Source organism: Aotus nancymaae, unplaced genomic scaffold, assembly GCF_030222135.1.
Source record: "Aotus nancymaae isolate 86718 unplaced genomic scaffold, 86718_ANA_hifiasm-v0.15.2.pri h1tg000065l, whole genome shotgun sequence".
Classification (NCBI taxonomy): Eukaryota; Metazoa; Chordata; class Mammalia; order Primates; family Aotidae; genus Aotus; species Aotus nancymaae.
In genome coordinates, this window is record NW_026988480.1 from 1089198 (window position 1) to 1107526 (window position 18329).

At 40.0% G+C, this 18329-nt stretch overlaps 1 protein-coding gene across 3 annotated transcripts in view; it reads left to right on the top strand.

Moving 5' to 3' along the window:
- SEC61G (SEC61 translocon subunit gamma) overlaps positions 1 to 14227 on the top strand; it is a 200379-nt gene extending 186152 nt beyond the window's left edge. Inside the window, exons 1-4 of one of the 3 annotated variants that reach the window (XM_012459056.3) lie at positions 7657 to 7738; positions 9263 to 9362; positions 10901 to 11003; positions 14038 to 14227. In XM_012459056.3, coding sequence (XP_012314479.1) covers positions 9269 to 9362; positions 10901 to 11003; positions 14038 to 14047 — 207 coding nt within the window. In that variant the 5' untranslated portion in view covers positions 7657 to 7738; positions 9263 to 9268 and the 3' untranslated portion in view covers positions 14048 to 14227. Of the gene's footprint in view, positions 1 to 7656; positions 7739 to 9259; positions 9363 to 10900; positions 11004 to 14037 lie in introns of those variants that run through there. The other 2 variants (XM_012459065.2, XM_064366664.1) reach the window with 2 other exon arrangements.
- Positions 14228 to 18329: the final 4102 nt, after the last annotated feature.

An 18329-nucleotide genomic window follows, 5' to 3' on the forward strand; every position in this document is an offset into this window, starting at 1 on the left:
ATTTCAACCACTCTAACTGAGGAAGGAGACCCTTAATCCTCTTAAGCTTCTAAGACCCCTTCCCCCTAGACTTCTACATTGCATTTCAATAGGAGAAGTAAAGGCTGGCAGACCGGGTGCCAGCCTTATTCACACTCCTGAAGATCGAAGGCATGGTATGGAGGAATCTTTCCGGAAGGCATTGCTCCCACTAAAACACGATCAAACCTCCACCTAGTCACCTACCCCACGCCTACTTCATGGATCAAGACCCTTTCTCATGTAATTTCTAGGATTGTAAGCCTTTAAAAGGGCAAGGATTTTCTCTGTCGAGGAGCTCGGTTGTTAAGGTATTTTCACCTGCCGCAGCTCCCAGCCGAATACATCACCACTTCCTTCTCCGTTAGGTGTTCTCGAGGTTTGTTTGCGGTCGCTCCTGCTTCATAACCCCGTATCTACTATAATTAAGGTTTGAATGTCAGCTTCATTTTTTAAAAGATATAGCTCTTTCCACTTTGTCATAATACCTAAATGAAGTAATACAAAACAATAAGACAGGTGCTGTGGAGTCCTTGGTTCTCGACAGAGCTTCTTAAACTTTTTCTTGCTTCAGGCAGAGATTCAAGAATATAAATGGAATATTAGTTCAGCTTATCTCAAATGCTGTTATTAATATTTCGGGTATTGTAAAATTGACGGACAATTTAAAATTTCTGCTCTACATACATTCAATTTATAGTCATTATAGTTTATGTCAACATTTTTGAAACTTGATTTGGTGATCTATATATAGACCATCTTATTATAAACATTTTTAAACATACAGAAAAATTGAAAGAATTGTTCAATGAACATCTTACACCACAGCTAAGTCTACATTTAACATTTTATTGTACTTGCATTAGCAGGAGTCGATTTCTCTACTAATGACTCTGTCTTTTTTTAAATCAAAATAAGCTGTAGATACCTGTACATTTCCCTCCTAAATGCATCGACAATTGTATTATTTAACTAAAGCCCATATTTGTTGAGGCTTTTTTTTTTTTTTTAAGGTAAAAGGCACAGACCCTAAGAGTGCTGTTTGATGAGTCCTGACAAGTACACACACCTGCTGCAATGGACAGACTGTGTGCCTCCAAATTCACATTCGGAAGCCCAAATGTGATGGCATTTGGAGGAGGGGAAATTGGGAGGTGATTAGGTCAGGAGGCTGAAGCCCCATGATGGGATTAGTGTTTTTAGGAGGAGGAGCAGAGCTGGTCCTTTCTTTCTCTCTTCCTCCACCCCCAGCCATGTGAGAATGCAACGAGAAAGTAGCTATCTATAAACCACAAAAAGCCTTCACAAGAACCTGACCATGATCTCTGACTTCCAGTCTCCAGAACTGAGAGAAGTAAATGTTTGTTTTGTAAGCCAGCACTCTATAATATGCTGTTATAGCAGCCCACATTGACAAAGTCCCCCCTGAAACTCTAAGCCCTGTTAAATTACAGAGCATTACTTTCACTCCCCAGTTCCCTCACCCCATTTCTCCATCTGTACCCCAAGGCAAACACTGTTCTGATTTTTTCCACCATTCATTATTTTTGCCTTGCCTGGAACTTCTTGCAAATGGAGCTGCACAGTGTGCCTTCTTTAGCACAGGCCCATTTCACTCACCATCTCTGTCACTCTTCAGGGCTGTGGCAGACAGTTTTCTTTCCTCAGCTACGGAGTACGATTCCATTGTGGGACTATCCCTGTATGTTTATTCATTCTATCGATGGTACACTGTTCTTTTAGTTCTGCTAACAATAAAGCTACTATGAACATTCCTGTAACAAGTCTTTTTGTGAATTTAGTTTCATGTATCTTCAATAAGTACCTGGAATTGGAACTGTGGAGTCATAAGTGGTGTATGTATACTTAGTATTATGACAAACTACTAAACTTTTCCCAAAAGGCTTATGCCATTTTATACACCTGGTCACCAGGAAGGAGAGTTCTAGAGTTCTGGTTGATTTTTTTTTTGCACAGATTTGCTGTTACTGGCCTCTTTAATTTTTTTTTTTTTAAGAGACGGAGTCTCGCTCTGTTGCCCAGGCTACAGTTCAGTGGTGTGATCTCGGCTCACTGCAACCTCTGCCTCCTGGGTTCAAGTGATTCTCCTGCCTCAGTCTCCTGAGTAGCTGGGAGTACGGGCGTGTGCCACCACACCCAACTAATTTTTGTATTTTTGGTAGAGATGGGATTTCGCCATGTTGGCCAGGCTGGTCTTGAACTCTTGACCTCAGGTGATCTGCCTGCTTCAGCCTCCCAAAGTGCTGGGACTGCAGGTGTGAGCCACCGCGCTGGGCCAACCTTTTAAATTTTAATCATTTCCATGGGTACGTACTGATTATCTGGCAGTTTGATATACTATATTTTCATTACCATTTAGTTCAAATAATCCAGTTTAAATTATTTTCCAATTTCATTTGTGACTTCTTTGAATCATGGTTTATTTAGAAGCATGCTGCCTTAATTTTCAATACTGGGAATTTTCTTGCTATCTGGTTGCTTATACTTCTAATTTAACTGTGGTCAGAGAAAACAATGTATGATTTGAGTATCTTTTTAATGACTTTTTAAGAGCAGTTTTAGGTTCGCAGCAGAATTGAGAGCAAGGTTCAGAGATTTTCCATATAGCCCTCCCCCAGCAAATACATAACCTACCCCTGTCATCAGCATCCCCACCAGGGCGCTGCATTTGTTACAACCGATGAACCTACACTGACACATCCTAATCACCTCAAGTCCACTTTTCACGTTAGGGTTGACTCTTGGTGTTGTACATTCTGTGGGTTTGCAGCAGTGTATAATGATGTGTAACTGCAGAAGCCCCTGAAAGGCCTTGGCCAACCCAGCTCTTCTCCCTCATAATTCTCAGGCAGAATGCAGCATCCTGAGATAAAAATGAAATGTTTGGGACAAACTGGCTTGGTCGGCATCTCTCCTAGAGCAGGATGTCATGCAACATCTGTGTATAGTGAGCCCCGCTGTGTCTAGTGTATAAAACTCAAGAGTGGAGCGCTTTTGGGTTCCTCAGCTGTGGGGCAGAGTGGAGTAGATGAAAACTCTGTCCACGCTCGGCAGCTTTTCTGAGCTTTAGGAAACTGTTTCACCATGGATCCCAGGCTGCCGTTTATCTCTGCTGCCTATGTTTGAGTAATAAACTGACGTTGCCTGACATGCCATGTGTGCTGTTTGATCAGACTCTCACTCTGCTCACTAGATTTGTTCAGAATCGCCTGTCAGGTCTGGGAACCTGTGCAGTATCCATCATTACTGCATACAGAGTACTTTTACTGCCCTAAAATCTGTGTGCTCCCTCTATTCATGTCCTCCCATACCCCCACCCCAATATAACTACTACTCTATTTCCTTTTATTTTTATTGAGACGGAGTCTCGATTTGTTGTCCAAGCTGGAGTGCAGTGGCATGATCTTGGCTCACTACAACCACTGCTTCCTGGGTTCAGGCGATTCTCATGCCTCAGCCTCCCAAGCAGTTGGGATTACAGATATGCACCACCACGCCCAGGCAATTTTTGTATTTTTAGTAGAGACGGGGTTTCGCCATGTTGGCCAGGCTGGTCTCGAACTCCCGACCTCAGGTGATCTGCCCTCCTCAGCCTCCCAAAGTGTTGGGATTACAGGCATGAGCCACTGCTCCCGGCCTTATTTTCTCCATAGTACCACCATCTAGCCATTCACCTACTGAAAGACATCTTGATTGCCTCAAAGTTTTGACAATGAGGAATAAAGTTGCTATAAACTTCCACGTGCAGGATTTTGTGTGGACATAGTTTTCAGTATCTTTGGGCAAAAACCAAGGAGTGTGACTGCTAGATAGTACAGTGAACTTGGTTCTGTTTTGAAAGAAACTACCAAACTGTCTTCCAAAGTGGCTGTACCATTTTGTATTCCGATTTGAACCTTTTTGTATTTACTGAGACTTGTTTTATCACCCAGTATATGTTTTATCTTGGTGAAGTTACCATGTGTACTTGAAAAGAATGTGTATTTTGCAGTTTGGGGCGTGGGGTAGTACTCCATGCTCCATTTATAGAGCAATTATGTCAAAGTAGTTGATAGTATTGTTCAGATATTCTATTCCTTTACTGTCTTTTTTGCCTAATTTTGTTAATTGCTGAAAGAGGACTGGTAAAAGTTACTACAGGTTTGTAGATTTGCCTATCTTTTTGCTAATTTGTGCTTCACATATTTTGAAGCTCACTGATTAGAAACTGAGTTTTTGTCTGTTATGCCTTGTGGATAAACTGATCTTTTATCCTTATGAAATGCTCTTCCATTTTCAGTAGTTTTCTATGTTAAAGTCTACATCACATAATATTATCTGGTATCAACAGACTCTAGTGCCAAATTCTGAGTGTCTTCTCATTGTTTGCATTTTCATTTATGTACTTACAACCTGTAGATCTTTGCCATCAGCATATAGCTAAGTCTTAGTTTAACTGTTTTTTTTAAAAAGTCTACTCTGACCATCTTTAAGGAGAATTTTTAAATATAAAAATTACATAAAATTTAAATGTAATGGAATTATACCTCTGGCTATATTCTCCCATTTTGTTGATTTTGCCTCCCCTCTGACCCTGCTTCCTCCTTTCCTGCCTTCTTTTGGGTAAGTATCTCTTTACAGTAGCTACTTTTGCAGGTCAGGGTGGGGGGATGCATTCTTAAGGCAGTCTTAATACTGTATCACTTCATGAGAAATATAAGAATGTTGCAATAATCTAGTACCATTTATCCCTTCCATGGTCAAAGCCTATGTTATATGACAGTCAGCATTTCCAAAATCAATGTCTGTGAGCTTTGAATTCAAAAAGAAACTCTAATCACTTATGTGTAGATATAGCAATACAACTCATCCTAGCAATACAATTCATCCAAATATGAAAGGACCTAACGGTTCAATGTGGTATTCTATAATACTCAGTGGTCTTGTAGCATTTGTGTGGTATGGTGATAGACACAACTCTGTCTCTGAATAAGATCCTAAGTTTTCCAAATATGTGATGATATGTTACGGTTTTTATCCCATGTCAAAGCAAAACACTGCAGCCTATTAATACTTGTTTCACAGTTCTACTGGTTGCAATATGTATTGGATATGAAGCAGAGTATAAATATTCTTCCAAAGCACAGAGGTCTGTGTATTCCCTTTTATCTTTTTTTTTGAGACAGAGTCTTGCTCTGTCTCACAGGCCAGAGTGCAGTGGCACAATCTCGGCTCACTGCAACCTCCACCTCCCAGGTTCAAGCAATTCTCCCGACTCAGCCTCCTGAGCAGCTGAAATGACAGGCATGCTCCACCACATGCAGCCAATTTTTGTATCTTTATTGAGATGGGGTTTCACCATACTGGCCAGGCTGGTCTCGAACTCTTGACCTCGTGATCCACCTGCCTCAGCCTCCCAAAGTACTGGGATTACAAGCATGAGGCACTGCGCCTGGCCGTATTTCCTTTTAATCTTAACAACGGAGCATAACAAGGGTATCTGAGGAACAATATAACTCAGGAATAGCTGACAGAACATTAAAAGGTGTTACATCTCTCAGTGCTTCTTAATCTTCAGTAACTAAAATCTCCTATTGAGTTTTTTAGTAGGCGGGGCACAGTGGCTCATGCCTGTAATCCCAGCACTTTGGGAGGCCGAGGTGGGCGGATCACGGGGTCAGGAGATTGTGACCATCCTGGCCAACATGGTGATACCTCGTCTCTACTAAAAATACAAAAATTAGCTGGGCGTGGTGGTGCATGCCTGTAGTCCCAGCTACTCAGGAGGCTGAGGCAGGAGAATTGCTTGAACCCGGGAGGCAGAGTGTGCAGTGAGCCAAGATCGTGCCACTGTACTCCAGCCTGGTGACAGAGGGAGACTGTGTCTCAAAAAAAAAAAAAAGTGAAAAAAGTTATTTAGTAACTGAAATTTGTAACCCCTGAACCTCCAGATATTGATTCAGTGGGTCTGGGTTAGAAGTCACACACCTCCGTATATCTGACTGTAGGTGGCCCATACACACTACACATACCTTGCCTTAGCTTTAAGAATCACTTTTAAATTCTGAACAGACTGAGATGTGTTTGACTAGTTCTTCATCCCTAGGACTTCAGCCCATGTGACATCTCCTTAGAGCCTACAGTGACCATCTAAGGCAATCCTGTCTCCTTCATGCTCTTTTTTCCTCTTTCACAACACCCTCTTTATTTGCTGCATAGTATGTATATTCACATGTAATTTTATTTACTTCTCGGTCAGGCTCCCTACACTGTAAATCCCCTTATTTGACATAAGCTCCAAGTGAGCATAACATGTCTGGGTTACTCACGGCACCTAGTAAAGTGTTAAACCCAGTAAATGCTCAATAAATAATGTTCAAAAGAATAATTTCTTCCAAAAAACATAAAATCACATGTTGGGAAGTTCACCAACCACCAAATGTCTGAGTTCACAGTATTTTCAGCAAAACACAGGAAGTCAAATAACACAGTGCTTCCCCTTAGCCAAGAAAATCTGGTTCAAAAAGTGAAGTGTACCAGAAGATAATCTGAGAGAGGCCACATTCAAGTAACTTTTATTACAGTGTATTTTTTTAAATTTTTTAATTTTTTTCTGAGTTGGAATCTTCAGGATATAATCACTGACTGTGGGGAAGAGAAGAAAGATGCCTCTGATGTTACTATTTTTTTTTTTTTTGAGAGAAAGAAAGAGAAAGAAAAAGGGGGAGAGAGAACAGGATTCTTGCTCTATTGCCTGGGCTGGAATGCAATCTAAAAATAGGTATTGAAAACCTCTTTTATGCCGATAATTGTGCTTAACAACGGAGACAGGAAGGAATAAGAAAATAACAAACAGCCAATCAATATTTCATTTAAGTCTGTGAAATGCTATGCAAATGCTGAAAAGTGATATTACAGTGTATTGTTATAATTGTTCTATTTTATTATTGTTGTTAATCTTTACTGTGCCTAATATATAAGTTAAACATTATTATAGATATGTATGTATGGTACAGGAAAAAGCAGGGTATATACAGGGTGTGGCGCTATCCGAGGTTTCAGCCATTCACCGGGGGTCCTGGAATGCATCCCTGCGGTTAAGTGGGGAGCTGTGTGTACATTATGACCACTCCCCTAACCAAACCTAGCGTTTGACAAAGAATGGCTTCAATTGTCATGAATGACAGCCAAAGTCCCAGTTTGGGGTGGGGAGACTATTTTGAATTAGGTCATAACATCGTATTGCTCATAAGCTTTATTTCGACCAACGTTATATACGTACAAAAAGTATGCACCGTAAGGACACACACCAAGCTGGACTGCAGGGAAAAAATATACTGCTTAGGCTTTACCTAGTCAATCGCTACTAGAGAGTAAGCTCCGCGCAACGCCGCTGGAGCTCGTGCTGTGGACACGAGTGTGGTGAGGCTGGGCTGGCGGGGTAACCCCGGACCCAACCGGGAAAAAACGGCTGACGCCACACGCACACTCCTAAGGGAAGCCAAAGCCCTGGCAGCGAGCTCCGCATGGCATCTCTTCCGGGAAACGTAGCTAGGACGCGCGTCGCGCTGCGCTTGCGCACTGAGGTTTCGCGTAAGGAACCAATAGGACGGAGGAGTGGGCGGGCTGTTGGCAGAAACCCGGATTCCGGTTCCGGTGGGCCTCCATCAGTCCGCAGCAGTGCTACGTGTCCCTGGCGTTTTGGGTGGAGGTTGGGCAGGTGAGTTTCTTCCCACCGGTGGGCACAGGCGAACGGGGCGGCCCAGCCCCTGCGACTCGCGGGGGCGGCGGGTGTGGGCGAGCCGGCGTGTCTCCCCGGGCGGCCGTGGTGCGGCGGGCAGAGAGTGGGCCCCTGGCTCAGGTCCGGGACCAGGGTCTGGCCGCCGACATCCCACCAACCCGGTCTCTGGTGGAAGGCAGACCCGGGGCCGCGGGCTTCCGGGGAGCGGGGTCGCCGGCCCGCGGGCCTCCAGGGCTTAGCGTCCTGGCCGGGTGTCTTCTGTGTTGCAGTGAAAGATGATGGCCTGCTTCTCGGATTCGGGGCTGTCTCTGTTATGGGTATGGAGTCCTGTCTGGCAAGAGCTGTACTCAGCTCTGGTCCTGCCGCCGCTCCGTAGTTTAAAGTGAGAGCATTGGTCTAGAGTCTATTTCGAGAAATCATAGGTGGTTTTTGGATCTCTACCCCTGACGTTGAGTGCAGTATTGTGAGTAGCGTGCATTTTTCTGGATAAAGAGTTCTTAGCTTCCTTCGTGACAACTATGATTACAAAAAGTTTAAGCCCTTTGGATTTCAAGAGCAAAGTTAAATGAAATACTGAAGAAACAGACGTTACTGTATTTTTGCCCCAGCATGTTGCAGAATTCCTTGTGTTTCATTGACCTTTCGTTGTTGATAACCTACATTAGGCTAGGGAACTGGGAATTACAGAGATTTACATTCCATAGCCAGTGATTCCAACCACCACTTGGCCACTGTTCTGAGTACTAGAAATGGAGGAAAATACAAGTAACACCCTGGCCTCTTTACTTACTATAGCCGTGGCTCTCAAAGCTAAGATCGGATGATATTTCTCTTGGGTAATAGATTCCTCAAAAGAAGCTATATGGTAAAATGTATAGCTCTTTTTCCTTAAAAGATGTGTTCAACCCGAAAAGTTTGGAATTAAGCTTGTAGCTTCTCAGAATCTGCATCTTGCTTTAGCTATTCTTTATAGTTTAGAAAAGTATGTTGTATTGGTACGTTTTAGAAAAATCAGATTGAAATTCACGTTTGCCTCCATTTTAGGCTCTTGCAGCAACCGTAGTTGGCATTCACTGTACAAGACACTGGCTTCTGCATAGTTTAAAATATAATATGGAAAGAAATTGTAGGATTTCAACGTTGATGGTTCTTTAGCAGGAGTGGTAATGGATGGGACTGCAGAGTGAGTAAAGGAATGGATGTGTTATCAGTTGCTTAACTTTTTTTTAACCTTTTAATAGAGATAGGCTTTTTATATTGAGTGTGCGGTTCTTAGAGAAGATAAGATGAGTAAGATATTTGCTTGTTGCCTTTGATCCCATACTTAACTGAAATTTACAAAAATTTAGGCTTTGGAGTTTGTTTTTTGTTTTATTTTAGGAGGTGAAATTGACCCATCTTAGATGTGAATTCAATGGCTGGTCTCATTTACATCTTGATATAAATGAGCATGTCCTTAATTATATGATAACTAATACCAGTGAGTATCTTTGTTTTCAACAGGCAGTCATGGATCAGGTAATGCAGTTTGTTGAGCCAAGTCGGCAGTTTGTAAAGGACTCCATTCGGCTGGTGAAAAGATGCACTAAACCTGATAGAAAAGGTAATTGCTTGACCATGAGAGAAAAAAATAAATCTTTGCGTTTTCTAAGGCTTTTGTTTGATTAACATCTTCTTGATAGCCGTTGCATTACATTCATCAACATTTTTATTGATTGATTCTGCTCGACGGCTTCTTAACATTGTCATTTCTTCCTAAATTTTTTACTCTTGTCTAAATTTTTATTTTATGTATTTTCAAATGGTGTAAGATTATTTATTACAGCCTTATGTTCCATGTTATATTTGAGTTAGTAATACTTTGACTTTAGTATCTTACATATGTCCTCTTTGGAAACGCTTTGGAGTTCTCCCTCCTCAGCTCTCACCCCAACAAACAAAACCTTAACATGAAGCCAACAATATAGTTTTTCCAAGCTGCAAAATTAATTTCGTTATTTATCATGATTCATGTGTTAAATTGCTCTACCTTTATTCATTGAGTTAGGAGCTGGTAATATAATAGAGAATATAGCATGTGTGTAATGTAGTATATTAGTAGAATAGTCCTTGCTGTCATGGAGCTTGGAATCTATCAAGGAAACTCTCATAAACAAATTGTTGCAATTATGTTTTTTAATTACTGCTATGATAAGTATTATGGAAGATAACTAGAAGGCAGTTTTACAGCACAGAACAGGAGGACTAACCAAGTCAGGAGATTACGGAAGGCTTCTCTTAGGAAGTAACATAAAATGGAGACATTACCAGGGTCATGTTTTATAAAATTGTGCTCAACTCAGTTTGATTATTTGTTTATTTTATTTTTTTGAGACAGAGTCTCACTCTGTTGCCCAGGCTGGAGTGCAGTGGTGCAATCTTAGCTCACTGCAACCTCCACCTCGCAGGTTCAAGCAGTTCTCCTGCCTCAGCCTTCTGAGAAACTGGGGTTACAGGTGCACACCACCATGTCTGGCTAATTTTTGTATTTTTAGTGGAGTCTGGGTTTCACCATGTTGGCCAGGCTGGTCTCAAACTCCTGATCTCAGGTGATCCGCCCGCTTCTGCCTCCCAGAGTGTTGGGATTACAGGCATAAGCCACTATGCCTGGCCCAATTTGAGTTTTCAAGCCTTAATTTTGGCTTCATTGTAGTATCAAAGACAATGGACCCATTGTTTATAGTGTACCAAAAAAAAGATAGGTTTCTGCCTGTATAATCAACATGTTATAATAAAAATCACAATGTTACATTTTAAAATTTAAGAAAAATAATGTATATTTCTTCTATCCATGACCTTTTTTTGGTATATTCTGGTTTTTTGTTAAGAAGAAAAAATATTTTTAGTACTTGTTGATGAACTCGCTAGCACAGACATGCACTATTATTTATTTCCTTAAATATCAACAAAACATGGAAATTTAAAAACCGGTCAAACAAGTTGTTTACTGTTAATAGTCTCACCTTTTTACTTTTAAGTTACATATCTGTTAACAGGAGAAATGTATACTAGTTAAGTTCATTTATGTTGCTGATCGTTTTTTTTTGCCATACTTTCAGTGACAGTGCAAAAAATATGTGAATTTCGTGTTTTTAAATGCAGAATTCCAGAAGATTGCCATGGCAACAGCAATAGGATTTGCTATAATGGGATTCATTGGCTTCTTTGTGAAATTGATCCATATTCCTATTAATAACATCATTGTGTAAGTAAACTTTATTAAATAGACTAGGATTAAATGAAACTTGAAACCATTTGAGATGACAGCCTGCTATTGCGTTAATACAGAGATACATCTCTTGACTTTTTAGTGCTATCGGAGTTTACTGATATTTACAAGTACCTGATAATTGAGTGCTTTTAGATCTTACATGGTCTTTCCAGAAATTCTGTGTGCTAGGCACTATTTTAATAAATAAAATTTTAGAGTCCAAAAAGTATAAAGGCACTCATATGTCACAAAACCAGCATTGAAACCTGTCCTCTTTGTGGTGTATCTTGTTAATTTCTAAGGTGCAGAGGAAATGCTTCCCATCCAAAAATCACTGCTGTGATAGAATTCTAACTCTGGACCAGATTGCCTAGATTCAAATACTTTTTCTTGTTAAGCAGTAGCTGTACTCTCTGTGCCCAGTTTAGTCAGTGGGATAATAGTTATTAAATTATGACTTTTAAGTCAAGTAAGGCCCCAGAAACAATTTGAGTAAGAATAGAAGTGAAAGTTGTTACTATAATGAGCTACTGATACTGATCGTAGTTTAGGTTAAGGATTTAGTATGAGTTTCAGTATGTACTTACTCTGTGATTTTTTTGTATGTATTTAATCTCAGCCTCATTCACTGTTTGGAGGTAATAAAATCTATTATTACCTGATAATATCAGTTAAGCACCGAATAAGTGTTTGTTGAATTGAGTGAACAACTTCAGGTTCTTTACCTTTTCTGATGGTGATGGTGGCAATAATAATACTTAACATTCATTGAGAACTTTCCATATGCTATTGATATCTATTTAGTATAAATCAGTAATATCAGTTGATTTTACGGGGTGGTGAAGTTTGAAGCAATGATTTAAAAAAGCTTTCTGAACTATAAATCTCCTAATTACTGGGTATTTTATCACAGATACTAGTACAGGTTGCCTTTTAAATGACAACAGTGTATATTGTCAGAGGGATTTCTTAAGTAGGTCACCATAGTTATTAAGCAGAAGTGCCACAAAGTGATATTCAGGCTCATGAATAGTTCAGAGCTAGATGGGCCCAAGTCACTGAGATCTCCTTTGTCAGTTCAGAAATCCCTTCTATTGTATCAGTGAGAAATGCCAACTGTGGAATTGTGGAATCATGGGGAGAATACTGAAGTAGAATGAGGAAGTCAGTAAGAAGTGGCAGAGTCTCTGTCAAGTCCCTTTTTCATACTTAGTGCTGCTGCTTTTCTTGCTTCCTATTCTGTCATAAGACAGATTTAATTGATAGGAAGTGTTTCTTCACAATGATAAGAAAATTAGTTTCCTGATAATCACCCTTCATTGTTCTTAGTGTAGTACCCTCCAGAAGATCACGTAAGCCCAGCTTTTCCAATTTTTGGTATACAAGCAACTTTCAAATTCCCCCCTGCCCTTCACTTAACCTGTATTTTTGTCTCTTTTGCCAGACATCACTGTCTGCCTTGTGTCATACTCATATAGGTCCGTCTTTCACATTAGATTACGAGTTGTGAGGCATGCCTGCCTTTTTATTTATATTATGTGTCTCTCCTATAGAATCTAGTCCAGAGCCGTCTTGTATCCCTTAAAAGCGCTGAATAAGTGTTTGTTGAATTAAGTGAGCAACTTCAGGTTCTTGCCTTTTCTAATGATGATGGTGGCAATAATAATAGTTAACATTCATTGAGAACTTTTCATGACCTTGTGTGTCAACTCATTTAATCTTCATGGGGAAACAGGGATGAGGAGATTAAGTAATCTACTCGGATTGCGTGGCAACGCAGGAAACCTTTCAGAAGCTACTTAGAAAACTTTCCTTCTAGTTAAAAAAATGGTTTCATTGTTTAAGGAGTTAGAAATCTATCTTTAGGTATTTTTTACCTTAATGTGAAGGCCAGTTAAAACCTTTTGTGAGAGACACTACAGAAAACATACTCTTTTCTCATGTTATGCCATGATAGCTGTAAAACTGAAAGGAATCTCTCTTTCCCTACATGAAAGAGTGTAAATCATCGTTTAAATCATTTTGAGGTAGTAGCAAGGGAAGTACTCATTGGGTTGAATTATCAGTTTTTTCTTATGATTTTTTTCTTTTTCTTTATAATTATAGTAGTCAAAATTAATATTCACAGTATTAGAATTTAAGATAATTAAGCACTTGCTGGCCTTTTAGTTACAGCAATACTATTTAATAGCATAAGCATTTAAAATACTAAGCATTAAAGTATATACTCAGGAGTATTCTATTTAATAATTTTTTTTTCTTTTTTTTTGAGACAGAGTCGCAGCACCACACCTGGCTAATTTTTTTATTTTTATTGTTAGTAGAGATAAAGTTTCACCATGTTGGCCAGGCTGGTCTTGAACTCCTGACCTCAGGTGATCTGCCTGCCTCAGCCTCCCAGAGTGTTGAGATTACAGGTGTGAGCCACGACGCCTGGCCTATTTTACATAAAAATTTTCATCTGGTAATGGATTATTTTTCTTTATTTAACATTACTACAATATATATCTGACTACACAGTTTTAATGTTTATGCTTTTAAAACTCGGAAGTTCTTCTGTAGAAAAGGTGATTTTTGTTTCCGTCATGGCTAACCCAGATTTTTGAATGATTATGGTGAGATTCAGTGCTTGAGTACCTCGTGCTCGTCTGCAGTCTGTTTTCTGCTGGTGTGTTCTCCTGGTGTGTCAACATTATCAAACTGAAAAGCTGCTCAACTAACCATCCTGTCATGTAATTGATATTTTTTGTTGTGTTCGGAAAGGCGTTATGCTAGACTGTTCCAAAATGGCAATTCCTGAATGAGCGTTGTGAGTTTAAAAATAGACCTCTCCCAGTACCCACATCATCTGTTCAGGTTTAGGATTTTCAAGTTCACTGCGCCATTCTTTTTGCCATCTTTAGATAAAGTTAGGTGTGGTTCAAGTAATTGGTCTTGACTCCTTAAAATTATAGCATATTGCATTTCAAATAATAAATATTAAAATCTTATCTGTGCTCAGAGGTAACAATTTTTCTTTCTTTTACAGTGGTGGCTGAATACATTTTGGAAGAGAGTTTTTCATCTTAGAGACTGGTGAACAAGTATGAGGGTGTGAGAAGCTCACAGAATACAAATTTGCCTGTATGTTTTCTTGTTTTTTTTCTCCTTTCAAGACGTTTTCTATTTCTAAATTAAAGTAATTTCAAAGTAAATAAATATCTCGTTTTTCTGTCGTAGATATTTATCATATTTCAGCAATAGAAAATAGTAGATTCTTTCTCTGAATAATTTAGTTTATAAAACAAATTAAAGGGTCTGGCGAAATATTACTCTTTCTGAAAGCTCTTCTGCTTTAGTTCCTTTGTGCTGGTATTATAAAATACCTGAGACTGGGTAATTTATAAATAATAGAAATTTATTCTCACTGTTCTGGAGGCTGGGAAGTCCAAGATCAAGGTACCAGCAGGTTTGGTGTCTGATGAGGGCGTGGTCTCTCTTACAAGCTGGCACCTTAAATGTTGTGTGCTCTCATGGCAAAAGGGATAGAAGGGCAAAAGGAGTAAGGGCTTTGGGAAGCCTCTTTGATAAGGGCCTTCATCCTATTCATAAGAGAGGAGCCCTGTGACCTCCTCACCTCTTAAAGGCTCTACCTCTTAATACTATTCAATTGGAGATCACATTTCTTTATATATATATGTACGTGTGTGTGCGCGCGCACGCGCGCGCAAGACCTAGAGATAGGGTCTTGCTCTGTCACCCAGGTCATAGCTCACTGAGACCTCAAACTCCTGAGCTCAAGCCATCCTCCTGCTTCAGACTCCCAAGTAGCTGGACTACAGGCACATGCCACGATGTCTGGCTAATTTTTTGTAGAGGTAGGGTATCACTATGTTGCCCAGGCTGGTCTTGAACTCCTGGCCTCAAGCAGTCCTCTCACCTTGGCTCCCAAAGCGCTGTGATTACAGGGCTAAGCCACTGTGGTTGTCTGGAGATTGAATTTCAATATGAATTTTGGAGGGACATAAACATTCAAGTTATAGCATCTGCTATCAGATAAATGTTTTTTATGGTCAAAGAAGAAACAGCAAGTAAAAGATGGTGATTCCCTGTTAGAATTTGAGGGTAGGGCAGGAGTTTTTCTGTAAGCACTTAAATTTTTTTTTTTTGAGACAGAGTTTCACTCTTGTTACCCAACCTGGAGTACAATGCTGCCATCTCAGCTCACCACAACCTGCACCTCCCCGGTTCAAGCAGTCCTCCTGCTTCAGCCTCCTGAGTAGCTAGGATTACAGGCATGTGCCACCACGCCTGGCTAATACTGTATTTTTACAGAGAGAGTTTTACCATGTTGGTCAGACTAGTCTTGAACTCGAACTCAAGAATTTTAAACAGGTAGTCAGAATTATTATAGTTTAGAAGTTACTTGAAATAGTTTCCTAGAATTATGATTAAAACTTAAAAGTAAGAGGTCCTCTTCTAGATGTATTGAGTCAGTCACTCTATCTTGAGCACTGGAGTTCTGAATTTTATTAAGAATTCACTGCAGAGTCTGAAATGAAAAGGGGATTTACCCTCTTTCCCCTTTAAAAAAAAAGTAAAGCCAGGTGCAGTGGCTCACACCTATAATCTTAGCACTTTGGGAGGCCTAGACAGGAGGATTGCTTGAGACTAGGAGTTCAAGACCAGCTTGGGCAACATAGCAAGACCCAAACTCTATAAAAAAATTTTTAAACAATTATTTAGCCTGGTGTGGTGGCACACACATGTAGACCCAGCTATTTGGGAGGCTGAGGTGGGAGGATCTCTTGTGCCCAGGGGTTTGAGGCTGCAGTGAGCCATGATTGCACCACTGCACTCAGCCTGGGAGATGGAGTGAGATCTTGTCTCTAAATATAAAATAAAAATAGTAATTTGAATGTGAGTTTGTTCCCCCTTTTTAAAAAAGCAATTGCTTATCTTCAATTTGTTCACTCAGTGTTTAGTTATTGAGCTTTATTTCCCTGCTTCTAATATTTTTTAAAAACTTGTTAGTGGCACACGTTTAAATGTTCTTTCATCAAAGGCTGGGTGCAGTGGCTCACACCTAAAATCCCAGCACTTTGGGAGGCCAAGGCGGGTGAATCACGAGGTCAAGAGATCGAGACCATCCTGGTCAACATGGTGAAACCCCATCTCTACTAAAAATACAAAAACTAGCTGGGCGTGGTGGCGTGTGCCTGTAGTCCCAGCTACTCGGGAGGCTGAGGCAGGAGAATTGGCTTGAACCCAGGAGATGGAGGTTGCAGTGAGCCGAGATTGTGCCATTGCAATCCAGCCTGGGTAGCAAGAGTGAAACTCTGTCTCAAAAAAAAAAAATGTTCTTTTATCAGTAAGACAGGGAAGTGTCTAATTAATGTGGTTGGGCAGTATTCCTTAGTTTTGGGATCCACAGTTCAGGTCTGTTTTTGTAATAAGAGTAACAGATTTTTCTGCCTACTTATGAAATGTTGACAATGTTTCAATTTTGAATGATGTCTTCCAAGATAAAGATACAGTGAAAGTTTGGCCATCTCTAAGCTTAAGGAGACCATATAGGCACATTTATAGCTATTAGCTGCTCAAAGGCCAAAATTGTATATGTACATATATGCAAGTGCATGTATATTTGTGTATGTTTACATCTATGTATGCATGTATAGACGTTTACATACATGTACCTGTATGCATGTATATTTTAAACACTTATGGTAGAAATTCTACAACGTAGATTTGCTGCTGACAAATATGTATTTTGTTGTTGGTTGAGATGATTCTGAACGTTAATATTTTTTGACATAAGATAATTGTAAATTCCTATTTATAGCATGCATTCAGGCTGATTGTTTTGATAACTGACTTGGTTCTTGATACATGAGTGGATAAGGTATTACATAAATATTTTGTATATATACATGTAAATGAAACGAAGGCTGACCAAGAAGTCTGGTGATAGAGAGAGGAACCTTCACAAGCAACAGCTGCATTTCTTAAGTAGGAAAGTGTAAGTCGATTTTTCTTAATTCACCCTCCTCCTAGCATATATGAGAGCCAGCATGTTAGGCTTAAAACAGTACTTATTAAACTTCACCATTCATGAATCCCCTGAAGGAATTAAACATTTTCTATTTTTAAAATGCCTGTAGCAAAACATACTAATACTTTTCCTGTGGCGGTTCCCCAGTTTCTTTTCTTTGCAAGCAAAGTCATCTCATTTTTCTTCAGGTTGTGTACCACATGTATGAGTATGTGAACAGCACGCTTTTGTTCACCTGTTTTTAACATCACGTACTTGGAATCATGCTGTTTGCATTCATCTGTGACTTGCCTTCTCTCTGAAAATAGTATTTTTGAGGCTCGTACATGCTGATAACACAGCTGCAGTAGCTGTGGTCCATTTATTCGCACTGGCATATAACTTACTACTATGAAATTATTCCATAACTTTTCATTTGTTTTATTATTGACGGACGTTTGGGTTGTTTTCAGCTGTTTGCTTTTAACAACTGTTTTTCTAAGTGTTCTGCTAAGAACGTGGGTAGACATGTCTTCTGGTATATCTGTGCAAGCATTTCTTTTGGTCTCACACCTAAAGGTAAAACTGCAGCGTCAAAAGTATGTCTGTGTTCAGCCTTGGTAATGCCCATCATTTTCTGCTAAGGGGTAGAAGTTGTGCTAATTTCTCCCCCTCTAGTAAGAGACTCCTGCTCTAGCTTCTCCTGTTAGTATGTTGTGCCTACCTTCTTTTGTTTCGGTAGGTGTTTTCATTTACTTTATGGTATTTTGGGGTGAAGAAATTCTCAATGATAGTATTTTTACTATATAAATATTTTCACTTAACATTTGTAACTTTTGTGTCTTATTAATACTGTCAGCTTTTTTTTTTTTTTTTTGAGACGGAGTTTCACTCTTGTTACCCAGGCTGGAGTGCAATGGTGCGATCTTGGCTCACCGCAATCTCTGCCTCCTGGGCTCAGGCAATTCTCCTGCCTCAGCCTCCTGAGTAGCTGGGATTACAGGCATGCACCACCATGCCCAGCTAATTTTTTGTATTTTTAGTAGAGATGGGGTTTCACCATGTTGACCAGGATGGTCTCGATCTCTTGACCTCGTGATCCACCCGCCTCGGCCTCCCAAAGTGCTGGGATTACAGGCGTGAGCCACCGCACCCGGCCCGGTAATTCTTAACATCAATTGAGATTGAGAAACATTACCCAGTCACACAGCTCATTTTTTCAACTAAAGCCCAGCTGGAGGTCTCTAGCTTGTTGTATTGACTTTTGTGGTAGAAAATACTCCCATGTAACTAGCTGCCATGTAACT